Source organism: Dermacentor variabilis, chromosome 3 (genome assembly GCF_050947875.1).
Source record: "Dermacentor variabilis isolate Ectoservices chromosome 3, ASM5094787v1, whole genome shotgun sequence".
NCBI lineage: Eukaryota > Metazoa > Arthropoda > Arachnida > Ixodida > Ixodidae > Dermacentor > Dermacentor variabilis.
The window spans coordinates 137,384,056-137,400,198 of NC_134570.1; the positions used below are offsets into that span (position 1 = coordinate 137,384,056).

The window sequence follows — 16,143 nt, forward strand, 5'->3', positions numbered from 1 at the left end:
GACAGGTGCGACTATGGGGAGCTGCGAGAAGATTTAATTTGAGATCGTCTCGTGGTAAGTTTCCAAGACCTTAAGATCTCGAGAGCTCTGCAACTTTATCCGGACCTAAAACTACAGTAAGCACGTATGGTGGCACGACAGCACGACACCATCTACCAGCAGCAGGGAGAGCTTCACGACGTACGAGAACAAGAAGTCCACCAAGTACATTCCCAGAGGAGTACGCGACAAGTCGGGAAGAACGTGCCTTCGCTTGAAAGTGGGAGAAAGGCTCCCAAACCATGTGGCTAGTGCGGAAAACATCGGCACAGTCGAGCATCCTGTCCAGCGAAACATGCAGTCTGCAGATAGTGCGACGAAAGAAGACACTTCGAGGTGGTTTGCCGATCAATCAGAACCGTGCGGAACGTCGAAAACCGGCCCGAAGAACCAGGACTTCTCGGAGTCACATCCTATTCATCTGCTTGCAGGTGGGAAGTACCAGTTCTTGTATAATCCTTCAAACTGGTATTTAAAATAGATAGTGGCACGGATCTTTCCCACGATAAAACTTCAACCAGCAAGGTGCCGGTTTCAGGGACCTGATGGTAAAGCTATTTCAATATCTTGTATGGCTGCAATGAATATTACGTTTCCGGGAACGAATAGCCGGGTAGACGTGTATGTACTTCAAGGCCCCCGGAACCCTCTTCTTGGGAAACAAGCGACAGAAAGGCTCTGCATACTACAAAAAATCAACTTAGTGAAAAAACTGGACCCCGAATCTGACTTTCCACAAGTGTTCCAGGGTCTGGGGATCTTCAAGAAATCAGTCTGACCTCAAGTTGAACCCGGAAGCAAAGCCATCGCATTGTCCTCCCCACGTAGAGTCCTTTGTTCCAAAAAAGAAATACAAGAGCTCGAGCGAATGCAAACAGTAGGCGTCATTTGTCGTCCCCAACCCTACTACATGGCGCTCGCCTATATTTGTTCTTAGCCCTCTGGTGCTCTTGGAATCTGTGTTGACTTCACCGAACTCAACATACACGTTAATCGAGAATGGCCTCCCATCCCGGCTGTCGAGCACACTATCAGAACGCTACGAAGAGCTAGCACGTTCACGAAATTTGATGCGAACTCGGGTTTCTTGAAGATACCGCTGGGTGAAGGGAGCAAAGAATTCACCACATTTATCACACTGTTCGCACTATTTTCTTTCAACCGACTTCCATTCGGAATATTGTCTGGCCCCGAACATTTTCAAAGACGAATGGAAGAGGTTCTTTCTGGGCAGGCGGGAGTTGTCTCACACATGGAAGACGTGCTTATTTGGGTTGCCACGCAGGCGCACAATGACGAGCGGCTTCGGGCAGTGATGGACTGTGACGTCTGGCGTTCATTATCATCAGAGCAACGCAGTGGTATAGTCTACCGTTAAAAGTATCAAGGCGTCCTTAAAGAAAATTGGTTATGTTTATAAAACACTTCTGGCCTGCAGGACAAGGCCACTCAAGAGCGGATACAGTCCTGCCGAGCTGCTCGTGGGCAGAAGGCTGCGCACGGCCCTGCCCACGTCCACCGAACGCCTCCGGCCTCGGACACCGGACTTCTAAGAACGGGCAGCTTTCGAGAGGTCGCAACGTTAGCTCCAGAAGAAAGACTAAGACCGACGCCACGGAGCGCGCTCTCCCCGAGCTGTCCGAAGGAACAGACGTATGGATGGTACACCTTCAAAGAGAAGGGGTCGTTCGAGGAAACACCGACGAGCCCAGATCGTACTGGGTCGACTACTGGGAACCTTGTCTGCGCAGAACTCGCACTCATTTTGTCGCCCTGCCTCCGACTAGTTTAGAAGATGGCCGAAGACCAACGCGACTGACAGCGAATCACCACAAGTATGCAGTGATGAAAGAAGCAGCGCGCAACCGTGTAACGATTCCTGTCACAATCATACAGGAAGCGGAAGATGCGTGGTTCGTAGAGAACAATTTTAAGCCTCGTAACAAGAGTATCTTCATGAAAAAAAGAAGGATAGAGGAAGAGCTCGCCAGCTTAGGCAGCGTCAGCAGTTACGGCGCCGCTGTGGCTCTAGCGAAGCTGTTTATAAATGTCGCTGCTTCTTGAAAATAAAGGGCTTTTTAGTTCTTGCTTGTCGAAGTAGAATGACGCACACTTGTTTCCGTCATGTCGCGGAGCAAACACTGCTTGCGCAAGGAAGCCCAAAACACAAGCGAGCGCACACCGCGAACGCGCATCCAGTGCCTCAGTGGAGTTGAGGGATTCTTCGCGAAGTTCATCGGTGTCCGAGATGCCGAAGGATTGGCACAGCTCTCAGGAGCACGCCAGAAAAGTCAAACCGGCATCACGGCGGCCGGAAAGGGCCCTGTGTGCAAACATCATGTTTTTTTTCTTAAACACAGAACAGAAATTATTATCAATGTGCATGCACAAATATTAACTTGGAATGTCAGAGGTCATGTCCACAACCTCCACGAGTTCAAAGAAGTCTTACATCAATTAAATACACAGATGCTTTATGTAGAAGATATGCATGTGAAACCCAGAAACACAAACTTCAATATGCAATCTGTCGAAAACAGGGCGACGATACTAACTCTTCGTCCGGCGGTGTAGCAGTAGTTGCGAACAAGTATGTAGTTTGTCAACATGTCGCCCTTCAGACGCCCCTTGATACAGCGTCAGTTCGGTCAATTATTTTCAGCAAGTTATGCTCTATATATACCCTGAAATTATCACCTTGGGAAAATGGACTTCTATTACCTCGTTCATCAGCTCCCGAAGCGCGACGTGCTCGTTCGGGATTTTAGCACTCACAGAACGATTTGATGAAACTTGCAGTGCGACGCGAGAGGACGATTCATAGAACAATTCCTAATGATGCTTCTTCATTCATGCTTCTTGAGTAACAGAGAGTCCAACCTATTACCATGTTTATAATATTTCACAGTCATCAATAAACCTGTCGATTGGGTCTGCTTCTCTGTTTGCTGACGTGGAATGGATTCAAAAATGCGTTCTTCAGTAACCACTTGCCAATAGTTCTAAACTTAGTAACACAACTTGACTCCCCTGCCCATGTCCATAGGTGGAAACTAGCCTCAGACTACTGGTAACCCTTTAAGGAATCGACTTTTTTATCGCGAGATTCTATCAGCGAATGTACTACAGACGACTTAATTGCGTACCTTACCTGTTTAATCATTGACGCAGAAGATAAATAAATTCCACAAACAAATGGTAGCTCGTGTGAAAGACGAGTGCTTTCGTGGAATCGAGGCTACAAGGAGGTGCGAAAGAAAAAAAAGTCGTGGACATATTTGTCTTCATAGGCGATATGCAATTAGCTTTTCACTCATTGTGAACTCGCAGTGTGCAGCGAAAGTACAGCATGACCTGACCAATTTGTCAAAGGGGGTAGAAGAGAAGAGATGAAAGTTTAACCCCCATAAAAGTTGCTGTTTTCTTTTCTCGAGAAATAGAGGTCTGGTCCCGAATCCCAGTATCTACATGTACGGGCAGCGAATACCTGCGATCAAGGAGCACAAGTTTCCAGGTATCGTGATTGATGCTAAACTGACCATCATTCCACACATGAAATATTTAAAGGCGAAATGCCTTAAAACCAGGGACACACTGAAAATTCTATCTCGCACAGCATGGACGAGTTACATCAATTGCTTACTGAACTTTACAAGAGCCTTGACCGGTCGAACATTTTTATCGCAAGGTTTTATCAGCGAATGTACTTCAGACGACACAGTAACGTGCTTTACCGCTTCAATCATTGGTGGCGTAGAAGAGAAATGCATTCCACAAAGAAATGGTAGCTTGTGCAAAAGACGGGTGCTTTCGTGGAATGAAAGCTACATGGCGGCACGAAAGAATCAAAATAAATCATTGGGCATACTCTATTGATCGCTAACTACTGAAAGTCATATCGAGTAACAGAATAAATCACAGGGAAGCCGGACGCTACGGCCCTCTAGGAGGCAAAGCTGGGAAACATTCCTCGGAGGCATCTGTTCATATACACTGGAGGTAAACATACAGAAGGGGTTACGATGTCTTAAGGGGCAATAAATTCATCCGGTGCCCTTGGTGGATGAAGAACAAAACCAGATCGAAGAAAAGGCTGACGATCTTGGTGCTCGCCTCGAGCGCGTGTCTAGCTCGATCCACTACTCAGAGTCGTGTGATAATTACAAAGAAATTGTAGAACGGAAGCGTCTCAACCGCCACATAACCCCAACGAGGCTCTTAAATGTCCTTTCAGCGTCGCCGAACTTAGAGCGTCCGTGACCGAATGTCAGAGCTCTGCACCGGGTCATGACTGAATTATGCTCGACATGATTAAACCTCTCCACCCCGACACAGAAATCAGGCTACCCATACTTTTGAACACCATCTGGACTGCTGGGTAGCTGTCATCTTAATGGAAGGAGCCTGTGGTTATCCCGATGTTCGAACATGTTAAATATTCTGCAACGATGAGTCGTTACCGGCCTATACCTTATGAGCTGCCTTTGTAAGCTTTTGAAAAAGTCTTGAAGCGCCATCGCGTGCGTTTCCTCGAGTCAAATAATTGACCCATTTCAATGCGGTTTAGGCAATACCGGTCTACAACCGACAATCTAATGCGGATCGAGGCTAACATGAGGGATGGATATGTGCATTTGCCATACTTCTTGACGATGCGGAAAATGCGTGTGGCACGACGTGACGCTACGGGATATTGCGAGTCCTGCCGGAGATGGCAATTGACGTAAGTATGCCTAATAACTAAGAAATCGACCTGTCCAACCGCGCATTCGGAGTCAGAATCGGCAATACATTGCCACGGTGAATTGAACAAGCAACTGGTGTACCTCAAGCAGGCGTCCTCAGCTGCACGCTCTGTATCCTTAAGATGACCTAGCTCCGTGCATCGCTAGCTGCAACAATGTTCTACTTGTCCAAGTAGACGACGTGCGATTAGCTTTTAAATCTTGTAACCTCGCAGTGTGCAAACAACAAGTACATGACCTGAACGGATTGTCTGGGCGGGTAGAAGAGAAGAAATTCAAGTTTAATCATCATAAATGTTGCTGTATTTTTCTCAAGAAATACAGGGCTGGTTCCGGAACCCAGTATCGAACTGTACGGAGAAGAGATACCTGCGATCAAGGAGCACAACTCCCCGAGTATCGTGCTTGACGCAAAACTGACCGTGATTCCACACATAAAATATCTAATGGCGAACTGCCTTCAAATCATGAACTTACTGAAAATTCTATCTCGCACAACACGGGGTAGTGACAGGAATTTCTTACTCAACTTGTACAAGAACCTTGCCCGATCACGTTTGGATTATGGAGAGGTAGTATATAACTGTGCAGCTCCCGGCGCATTAAAGATGCCGGATCCCGTCCACAACTTAGGTATCCACGTATGCACAGGCACCTCCAGAACAGGCCATGTTCAAAGTATATACGTGAAATCGAATGAAAAATCTCTTCCCCAGGAAAGAATATACACCACATTCGCATACTTTCTAAAATTATAGCCTGACGCTCGATATCCTTGCTACATATTCGTCAATGATACGACTTGTGCGGCATTATTCATTAATAGACCACCAGTAAGGGAGCCTTTATCAATGCGGGTCAGGAAACTTACCGGATAAAGGGGCATCCATATCCTCGAACACTGCCTAATGGCTCGAGCGAAGCTTTTGCCACCATGGCAATGACAACTCGTAGAAAGTTATGCATCCTTTGTATACGTCACGAAGCGTGCAGGCAAAATTTCACATTTTACGAGCTTGCGAATGGAGACGGAGAAACTTGGGCACAGTCAGAAAAAGTGGTAGATTACTGCGTTTTTCATCTCCAGGTAACTATCGAGACACGAGAGATTGAACGTGCTCACCGTCTTGGCACTTTCAGTTCCGAAAGAAAACGTCTTGTGGCAGCCGAGTTTGCACATTTCCAAGAAAGACAGCGTGTTCTAGTGGCAGGACTTTGAATCAAAGTACCCGATATAAGCATTACGGAAGACTACTCGCCAAGCACTCGCTGTGCTAGTAAACACTTGGTCGACTTCGGGAAAAGCCGAAATATTCCATTCAAACTACGCTATAACATACTAATAATTGGGAACGATACATGCAGATTCGACCGTACCAGCAAGACTCGGATCGTAGCAAGTGCGCTCTGATCTGAAACATAACAAGCGAACTGATCCGTCGTTTCTTTTTACTAACAACTGAAGTGTTTGCACAAAGGTGATGGTCTAGACAGTCTCATCGACTCGTCCTTATCCAACCTGGTAATACTTACTGAAACCTGGCTAATTCATCTAGTGGTGACCAAGAGCTTGATTTTTATTTTCCCTGAGTTTTATTTATTTCGACATGACCGTCACAGAAAACGAAGTGGCGGTGTTCTTACAGGTGCTCACCACTCTCTGCTGTGCGCCCGTATAACTGTTCCTTCCTCCTTAGAAATCATTTTCGTCATCTGCAAGGCTGTGAGCCCACGCACGCTTATCGGGGCTTGCTACCGTCCGCCAGACAGTGAATGCTCATTTACATCATTCTTTCATGATACATTATACTAGGCATCGTCTCTGTATCCCAAGGCCCAATGGCTATCTTTCGCGATTTTAACTTTCCATCCATTACCTGGTCTGTCCTAGCATACACTATCGAAACAAAATCAAGAAAGTGACTTTGTAAACACGTGCCCTATATTTGGCCTACCAAACTAATGAGCTCGGCAACTAGGTACACAGCGCATTCTTCTAATATTTGTAACCTTGTGCAAACTTCATCACCTGGCAATTTTCCCCCGCTTAGTTACCGCGATAACATCAGCAACCACGCAGTTATCCATGTCATGTACAAATACAAAACGACACGCGAAAACACGAAGACACAAGAATAATCCTCTGTGATAAAGGAGATTGCGACTGTATGATCGCCTAACTAGGAAACTTCTGCGGCTCCTTTTTCTCCGATACCGACGCATGCACTGTAGATTCGTATTGGTCCTTGTTTAAAAATGAAATGGAGCGGGTATTGAAAAAATATATTCCACTAAAGATATTCGTGAACAAACTATGTCGCCATGGTTTATGAGAGATATAAAACGACTGAAGAACAAAAAAAGCGCCAATTCAGATCGGCCAAGTTGTGAGATGTTTCATATTCGCGGCACAAATTTCAATCCACGGGTAAGCTATTCGAATCTCTATAGCCCGCAGTAAGCGCACCTTCTTTGGTTTCACATTACTTTCACTAATACAAAGCAGCCTGAAGCAATTTCGGAGGACGACCAAACCTCGTGATTCTTCGACATCTACATCTCTGTTAGATCAGGCCGGTATTGCCGTCCCAAAACATAAAGTTTCTGAGGCTCTTAACACCACATTTCGAGGTGTCTTCACCAATGAACCTTGCAATAGCCTTCAAGCATACCCGCTCTTCGATCATCCATGCATGCCCAGTATCAATTTCGAACCCCGTGGTATATCTAAAGTCATCGACTCGTTAGAACTAATCTCATCTGCAGGAACTCGCGGTATTCATAGAAAAGTATTGAAAAGTGCTAATTATGTTGTCAGCATCATTTTAGCGAAAATCTTCCAACAGTCTCTCTAATCAGGCTCTGTTCCATTAGGAAAATTGACAAAGTATTACCTACTGGAAAAAGTTGCTCAAAAAACAGTTGCTGTCCCGTGACCCTCAACAGTGAGTGTTCAAAAATTATGGGTTACGTTATTCACTCCCCCGTCGTCAAATTTTTAACTTCTGTCGATTTTATTACTTCTAACACGGATGCCGGAGTACCTTTCTTGCGAAACTCGACAGCTTTGTTTATTAATGACATAAGTTCTAGTTTGGATAATAACATTCCAGGAGATGTCATATTTCTTGATTATGAAAAAGTGTTCGATAAAGTACGTGATTGTCGACTCTCGCTAAAATTATCGCATCTAAACTTACACGCCTTAGTGCTTGAATGAATAAGAAAGTTCCTCACCGACCGCCAACAATTCGTTTCCGCCAATGAAGTCAACTCCACCTGGTGCACTGTCGCCTCCAATGCCCCCAGGGAACTGTACTCCGCCCACCACTTTTTTTAATTTGCATCAATGATCTCTCCGTGTGCATCTCTCCAAGCACCCGTCAATTCACGGAAGATTGTGTCATATACCGTTCCATCGCTAATTCCACCCATAAATTAATGCTTCAGCGCGTCATAATAAACACTGAAATTTGGTGTCATACGTCGCTCATGATCCTTAATATTCAAAAAACGTCCATAATTTATTTTCTTAGACGACAAGAATATCAATCTAATACGTACATCCTTAATGGCGAAGTGTTCTTTTCAGTAGATTCCCTAAAATATTTAGGACTTAACATCACCCGTGACCTCAGGTGACTATCTCACGTCACACGCATCACAAACAAAGCTAACTGAACCTTTGACTATCTACGACCAAATATCGCACTTTCCCCGCTCTCCGTTAAGTAAGTAGCCTATCAATCTCTTGCAAGCCCTACGTTAGACTATGCATGCGCGTTTCAGGACCCTCATAAACAATACCTTAGCAAGACACTCGAGCCGGTACAAAATCGTGCAGCCCCCTCAGATTCATCTTTTCTGGCTATTCGTATCATACAAGTGCCTCTCAGTCAAAATCAAAGACTAATCTTCCCAAACTAGATAGGCGTCGCAAAACCTTCAAACTTTTGTTTTAGCATAAGCTCTACCATACAATTCCTCCTGAGAACGCCCTTATCAAACCAGCATACCGTCTTTGAAGCCGTATCTGCCACCATAAAGCAGTTTATCCGCCATGTATTCGGACAGCTGCTCACCTTCATTCCTTCTTTTCTCAAACAGGCATCGATTGGAATATAATAATAATATTTGGGGCTTTACGTGCCAAAACCACTTTCTGATTATGAGGCACGCCGTAGTGGAGGACTCCGGAAATTTTGACCTCCTGGGGTTCTTTAACGTGCACCTAAATCTAAGCACACGGGTGTTTTCGCATTTCGCCCCCATCGAAATGCGGCCGCCGTGGCCGGGATTCGATCCCGCGACCTCGTGCTCAGCAGCCCAACACCATAGCCACTGAGCAACCACGGCGGGTTCGATTGGAATAATCTTCCAGTCAGCGTCACTATTCATCATGATCCTGCGCGTTTTATCGTATTTACTCGAATACGCGTATAGGCTAGCCTGCATCCTAGCATCCTAATCAGACCCCCGAATGTCCGAAGCTAGAAAAAAAAGGAACTTAATTCGAATGTGGCCGAACTAAGAAGTGAGGAAAGGACAGTGTTCACAAAATGAAAACAGCATTTATTTATTATAAACATGCCAAGCTCACTCTACGTCATCATCGCCGCTAGCCTCGTACATTTTCAGACGCGCGCAAGCTCAAGTGCCCACTCCCACGCATGCGCAGACGGTGCGGAAAGGCTCGTGCGCGTCGAAGCGTCGCGCTGCCTCGGTGAACAGCTCCTCTTTGTGTTGGCGCGCTCAACTTCCTTATGGCTGTAATCTCCTCGTAGTGGCACATGCAAAGGGAATCTCCTGATGCCCCGTCCAACGACGGATATTTTTCTCATCGAGGATGAAGTGCCGCCCGGCTTGAACGTTTGATGATGTCTCTGCGGCAGGCCCAACATTTCGATTGAAAGCGGCACTGCAGTGGCAACACCTGTTTGATGCCATTACAATAACGCCTTACCGCATGCCGTTACGACACAAGTCAAAATGCTGACGACGCTCGCATACTTCAGTTGGCTACTGGCACGGCTAGTAGTGGCTGATACTGACTTCTTTAGATGGCACTAGCTATGCACCATATTTATTATTTTCAATTACAAACTGGGGAGTTTTGTAACATCCTTGAATCTAAGCGAATTCTAGACTTTGGTATATGCTTATTTGAAGAAAAATGCTATTGGCCAAGATTCGAATAAATACGGTAGGTCTGCGAATAAATCACTTGCCTCATTGCGTCATGTGCTCGTATTATCTGTAATATTCTCTTAAGCGTGTTTCTGCCGACGTCGTAATATGTTTATCGAGATGTCTGCCTGTTCTTGCTTGCCGCGTCCCATACCTAGAAAAATGTTACTGCCACTTATTGTACACATTACGTCCAATACTGGTTGATTGTCATATCTGAAAAGTCCTTCTGTTTTTCTTCTTCGTTTTCTTATATCTTAACCTGTGGATGTGCAAAATGTTTTAGGTTTTGCGTTTTATTTCGTTGCTGTTTCTCTTCTAACTCCTTTCAGTGCTTACTGCAGTAGTATTTTGTTTCTGCTAATTTGTATGCTCACCCACCCCATATCAAAACCCCTCCAGCCGGGATACTTGAGGTATTCAAAATAAATAAAGAAATAAAACTAAAAAGGCAAATATATTCACTCATTCATTAGGCGTGTTGGAGCTTTATTGTCTTTACAAAAGAAGAAAAATCCCGTGCTCGCTGATATCTATTCAGTTTTGTGCATTATGTATGGATCTCATCCTCCCATTATATTATACTGTTGGGCGCCTGAACACGGAGGCATCGAGGGTAATATGCTTACTTACCAAATTGCCACACGAATAACAAGAAAATGTATTTATCCTTTAATAGCCCTGAAGCGTTTCATAAGTAAGACGATGAAGGGATATTAGCAACATCTGTGGGACACTGAAACTCTTAGAAAACTCCACGATCAAGCCACAGTTAACATGTTGGCTCTCCACAAGAATAGTTAGACAGACCGATCTCGTACTCTTCCGACTCAGCATAGGGCATACATAAGTGATCACAATTTTTTGCAGACTGTTGGGGATCCTCCAACGTGTATTTTGTGTGGTGAAAAGCTGACGGCCCTCGATATTTTGATAGAATGTCAGGAAGCTGAACTTCAATGTAAAAAGTACTTGCTTTTAGTCTAGAGACATCACATTCCTCTTCACGCCGTAATTATCCTTGGTAGAAACCAACTTTTTAACATTAAGTCAGTTTTAGACTGCTTACATGATGTTACAGCCTTGCAAGTCATTAGCCCAGTAGATCACAGCACGACCGCTTAATAAGGATGCTGATACGACAGTACTACTTAATATAGCACGTGCCTCTACGCACTCGCGTTTAAGGGCGGCGGTTAGGCAGTAGCACTACCGGCGCTCATATTTTAGTGTATCACCCTTCATAGCAAGCCTATCATGCTCAAGCGTACCTCATATGTCATCGTCATACAATATGTATAAAATTTTACACTATTTACCATTATCAAATATTACACCATACAGCCATGCCACCAGTAGCCTTTCTTTTGCACCGCCCCTTCGACTGCATCACATCATTTCTTGGCGCTCTTCGGGCATCGTTGGCCCTTGCGCCACAAAACACCATAAATCATCATCATCACCATCATCATCATCCCAAATATTTACACAGATGCTACTGCCCTCAGAGTCTGTGCGGAGCACAAAACCTGTCATTAATTGTCCAGCACCTTTGTTGCGCAAAAGCTCAGTGCTTAACGCGCAAGGTTCCAAAAGGCGCATGAGCGATGCTAGGGACAATGACGTGGCCTGACGACAAAAAGTCGCGGTTCTGTGTCGTCCATGATGACAGTGGTCGGCTTAGCTAGTAGTAAGAAAATGTACTGATGGTGAAGGTCGTACAGACACGGCAGACCCAGTTTCGAGCACTTAGCTGTTGTTGCAGTAAAGCGCCTGTCACCGTAAGTGGTTTAAGTGTCACTGCAGTATAAGCAAAAATATCGGAAACACAGCTTACCTTTCCCGTTTGAATGCACGAAGCACAAAAGTGTAACAAAAATGGTACTGCCAAAACGATCCATTCTCAGATTCCGAAGTACCCTGTTGTTGGCGGAAAGATAAAAACAAAGCATATTTTGTTTGTTGTCAAGTTTGAAACCCCAGGAAGCAAATATATTGAGAACAGCCTGAACGACCAACTCATCGGCCAAACTTTTCTACGTGCTGTATTCTCGGCGACATGGTAGACAGGACAGTCTCTGTCAGTGTCAGTTCGCGCTACAATCCAAGGTCATGTTACCGTACCAACTCGTTCAACTTTCTATCCTTTTGCATGACGTGGTAGTTTTATGGCTAAATTTCAGCAAGCATGAGGCGAAGTTTAACAATGCCGCGGGCATGGAACATCTTTGCTCTTTCCGCATCTGTTCAGTGTTTTCATGTCAAGTTCTTGCTATCGCTTTGAGCCCGTTCTGCTTATGCATTTAACAAGGCTTACCGCGTGTTAAGCACTGTATTAAAGGAGCCATTAATAAAGCGCATCATGTCGAAATAACTGATGATGTAATCAGTTTAGACACCTGGTGAACAGTATTGCGAGCAGAAAAAGAAGAAAAGCCTCAGATTTAGCGGCTTGAGCATTGCCGGTAAAGCACTGTCAATGAACAGCGATTTAGCGGTTAAAACCCACGTGGCTCACAGTCTAATTAGTCTCACAATCAGTCGTATGATCATTGCGGAAAATAATGCAGTCTATGAAGATGATCATTATGTAAGAAATATAGGCGAAACATGCCTGGCACTCTCCCAATAGCTAAAAACGCTTTGACCAGATTCTAAGATACAGTTTACTTAGAACATGAAAATAACAATTGGCGAAGAAAAAAAAACTCGGCAGAAGCCATCTCACGATTATTGAGGATGGTGACGCGTCTAGCATTGAATCAGTATAGCGACAACGCGTATTCCCACCGTCGAAGCAATCTGTATACGAGGTGTCTACTGCAGCGGGATTCCTTTTTCGCGCTTCTTTGAGAATACTAGGCGCCATCTACTGCCGCCGCAGAGAAGCCTGCGCTTGGCCTCTAGAATGTATGGCGCGCCAGTGCATGAAAACGCTGAGAAACGCGTGATGCGGCAACCGGGCTCTTTTCTCGAGCTTTTCTGGACATGCTACATCATCCAGTGGCACTACCGAGAGGTTGGCGCGTAGCCTTCGAGACGAGGAGCGCGACGCGATGGTGTCTGGGAACGTTGGAAATTATTCCCTCGCTTGCCCCACTCTCAGTAACACATACTGCGTGGGCCATATGGCGAGCCGTTCATTGAAAAGCCGGACATAGCTAATGCATTCATGGCGTAACTCTCGATAGCAGTGGCGTGAAATGCGTTCAATTAAAGGGGCACTTAAACCGCGAATTTGTGATGCATCCTCGTCATATCTCGGTTTGCTGTCTTTGCTGAGCCTTTGTGACGTTAGTTCTATTCCGCTCAACAGCGGAGACATTTAATGGATCTTTTCCGTCATTGTATAGCGGCAAGTTACCAGTAGCTCATACCTAGCTGTCCAAATTGTCTTCACAGACGTTCATCGAAGAGCAGCACCCACATACTGGCACCTACCACCCATGTTGGCATCAAAGAGGTTCATTGAATGCCAGCATAGACCGAGCGGCACATCCCGAGTGTTCCAAGTCGACGTCTAAGAGTTTTTCGAACCGCTGTAACTACCGAGTACCGCATCATACAGTGACCTATATCAGCGTTAAGGAGGAGTGTTGAAGAGCGGCACGTATGTTCCCATTGCCACACGCTCAATAACGCAAGATGGTCGGATAGTTGGTTTCGATGGTTGTTACTTCGGCACAGCAGCCCGGTGCGCTGTCCATTCGAACACGTACTTTCCAGTGGCACTGCAAGGATCAGAAACGGTTGCACACAAATGCACATGTATAGACATAGACATAGACAGAGGTATATCGCCCCAGAAAGTGCGCGAAGTGCACTAAGAATGCTAACGCAATAAAAACAGCGTCTGGTGGCGGGATTAAAATCTCATCCCACCAGCGCAAAAGTCTCATCCCTTATCCATTAGGCCATAAACTCACCCATACGTCTCTATCGCCAACACCAACTACCACTTTCAGATTGTAACCACTTGTTTGTTATAATGAAGATTTCTATACCATGGTACATTCTGACAAAGAGGAATTGGTGAATAAGTTAGCGATGCTTATCGCTCCACCAACCATGTTTTTGAAATTATCACCCCGTGTTCATGATGATTATGATTTCCATGCTATGTTACATGCCCACAGTGGGGAATCGGCCATGAAGAGTCTTCGCATATTCGTAGGGCCAGTGACGATTTCCACACGATGGGACGTACCCACAAAACGAACTCTGCCAGAAAAGCTTCCCGGCGTGTTCATTATGGTGACTACTTCCATTGTATGGCACATAGCCAAAACGAAAGACTGGCCAAAGAGCGGGCGCTGCCTATCGTGCACCAAGTAGCTCTTGGAGGTTATCTGCGCTTAAGGAGGACGAGCATGATTTCCTACTATGGCATATATTCACAGCGGAGGATCGGCCAAGAAGCCTGTCTGTGTATTCGTAATGATGATAACGATGTCTTGGAAATGACCTATACCCAAGAAGCGGGCGGCACAACTAGGGATAGGGCAAGGAGTGGATGTAGATATCGCGTCGACTCCAACTATCTCTTGAAATGATTACCTCGAGTTATTTTATTATGATTTCCATACTATAGTGCATACCGAAAGCGGAAGATGGGTCAAAAAGCGTGTCCGCAAGTTTGGGATGATGATTTCCTGCTGTAGCATATATCAAAAATGGAGGATTGTACAAAAAGCGAGTCCGCATGTCCAAAATGGCAATGATGATTTCTATACAATGACACAAACTAACAACGGGCGTTTCGTCACGAAGTGGTGGTACATTTATTTTGAATCAGAAAAAAATTAAGAAACACAAGCCTAATCAAGGTTTCTCTTATTGCGTAGCATGAGTGGGTTAGCGCATGCAGTGCAAATTTTCTTTATGTCAAGCAGCAAGGAGCAAAAGTGGCCAATTAAAGCACTTTATTAGGCACTTCACAAAAAATTGGCATGACATATATTTCATCATGTGCGCTGGGTCTGCATAACTTATTTCACTCATTTTGCATACAATACTAGGTTTATGTAAGAAAATTGGCTTCACCTTCTCATGACTGCGACACTATACAAATGGTACAACTTAGAACTTGTCAACCTGTTATCACAAGTGGAAAGGGACCTCGAGGCGGAGAAGAAGCGCCACAGACTTGATCACACTCGGAGAGAATTGTAGAGAGGGAACATGTGTCCGACAGGTGCTCATAAATACGTGATCGCAAAAATTACGAGTCCTAAATGATATAATCCTTCATGCTTAGTATAGCGTGGACGCTTATGTAGGCTACGGATCTGGGGTCGGGAATATTTGAATGACGCCTGTCGTGGTTATATTAATACTATTTAATTTTACTCCAAACGCCTTGCAAGTCTTCTTAAGGCCATCAAGAGAGATCAGTCTTGCGAAAAGACTAGATGCTATTCCCTCGATACACATGCTAAGCTCACACAGAGCTAAACGAACATTACCAGCCGAGATTTCTAAAGGAGAAGGGTCAAATATACCAGAGAAAGAAGGAAGAGCGCGAGGTGCAGCAACAGACTCGGACCCACGTAATTCCATATCATCCCTATGATTACAAGTAGGATGAAACCCTGAGTTTGCCGTAATTGTGTAGCTTACAAGAACCCCTTGGAGTGCCTCAGTAATTTAATCTCTTTTGAAGCGCGGGCTAGAAGGTCAAAGTCACCCCAACGGCACTGATATAGAACTGAATATCACTAATCTTCTTACTAGTTGTATAGGGTTTAGGTTTAGCGATTTCCGAGAGAATGATGAGCTATTGGCTGTTTAACTTGGCAGCCATTGCTTTGAGACGTTGTGCAAAACTTCACTGAGTATGGGTCGGCCCGCATTATCAATGTTTTTCCTCGTAGCGAGTAGAATACCGTAGAAGTCGAATGACTGGCCGAGGTGAAAGCGCAATTGGTGTAACAGTTACCCGCCGCAGTTTAGGAAATAGTTTTCATGCCATTTCATTTTCCTTTGCGGTCATCTCGCTTCAGTGTGACAAGCTCAATCGAGTCTCACGTACAATTTATGACGTGGTAAAGGTTGGCAGAACCCCAAATGGTGCTGAATAGCCAGCGACCAGCAAAACGTTTTGCATAACAGCTATTTCTACAGTGCGCGACATTTTGATATTCTGTCTCTTCAATGTTTCTATTATGTCGGC

At 45.0% G+C, this 16,143-nt stretch overlaps 1 protein-coding gene across 1 annotated transcript in view; it reads right to left on the reverse strand.

Annotated features, from left to right (window-relative positions):
* The window catches only part of LOC142574217 (uncharacterized), a 58,040-nt gene that overhangs the window by 30,689 nt on the left and 11,208 nt on the right, over positions 1-16,143 (reverse strand). The window contains exon 2 of the mRNA XM_075683364.1: positions 11,809-11,891. Coding sequence (XP_075539479.1) covers positions 11,809-11,891 — 83 coding nt within the window. The remainder of the gene's footprint in view (positions 1-11,808; positions 11,892-16,143) is intronic.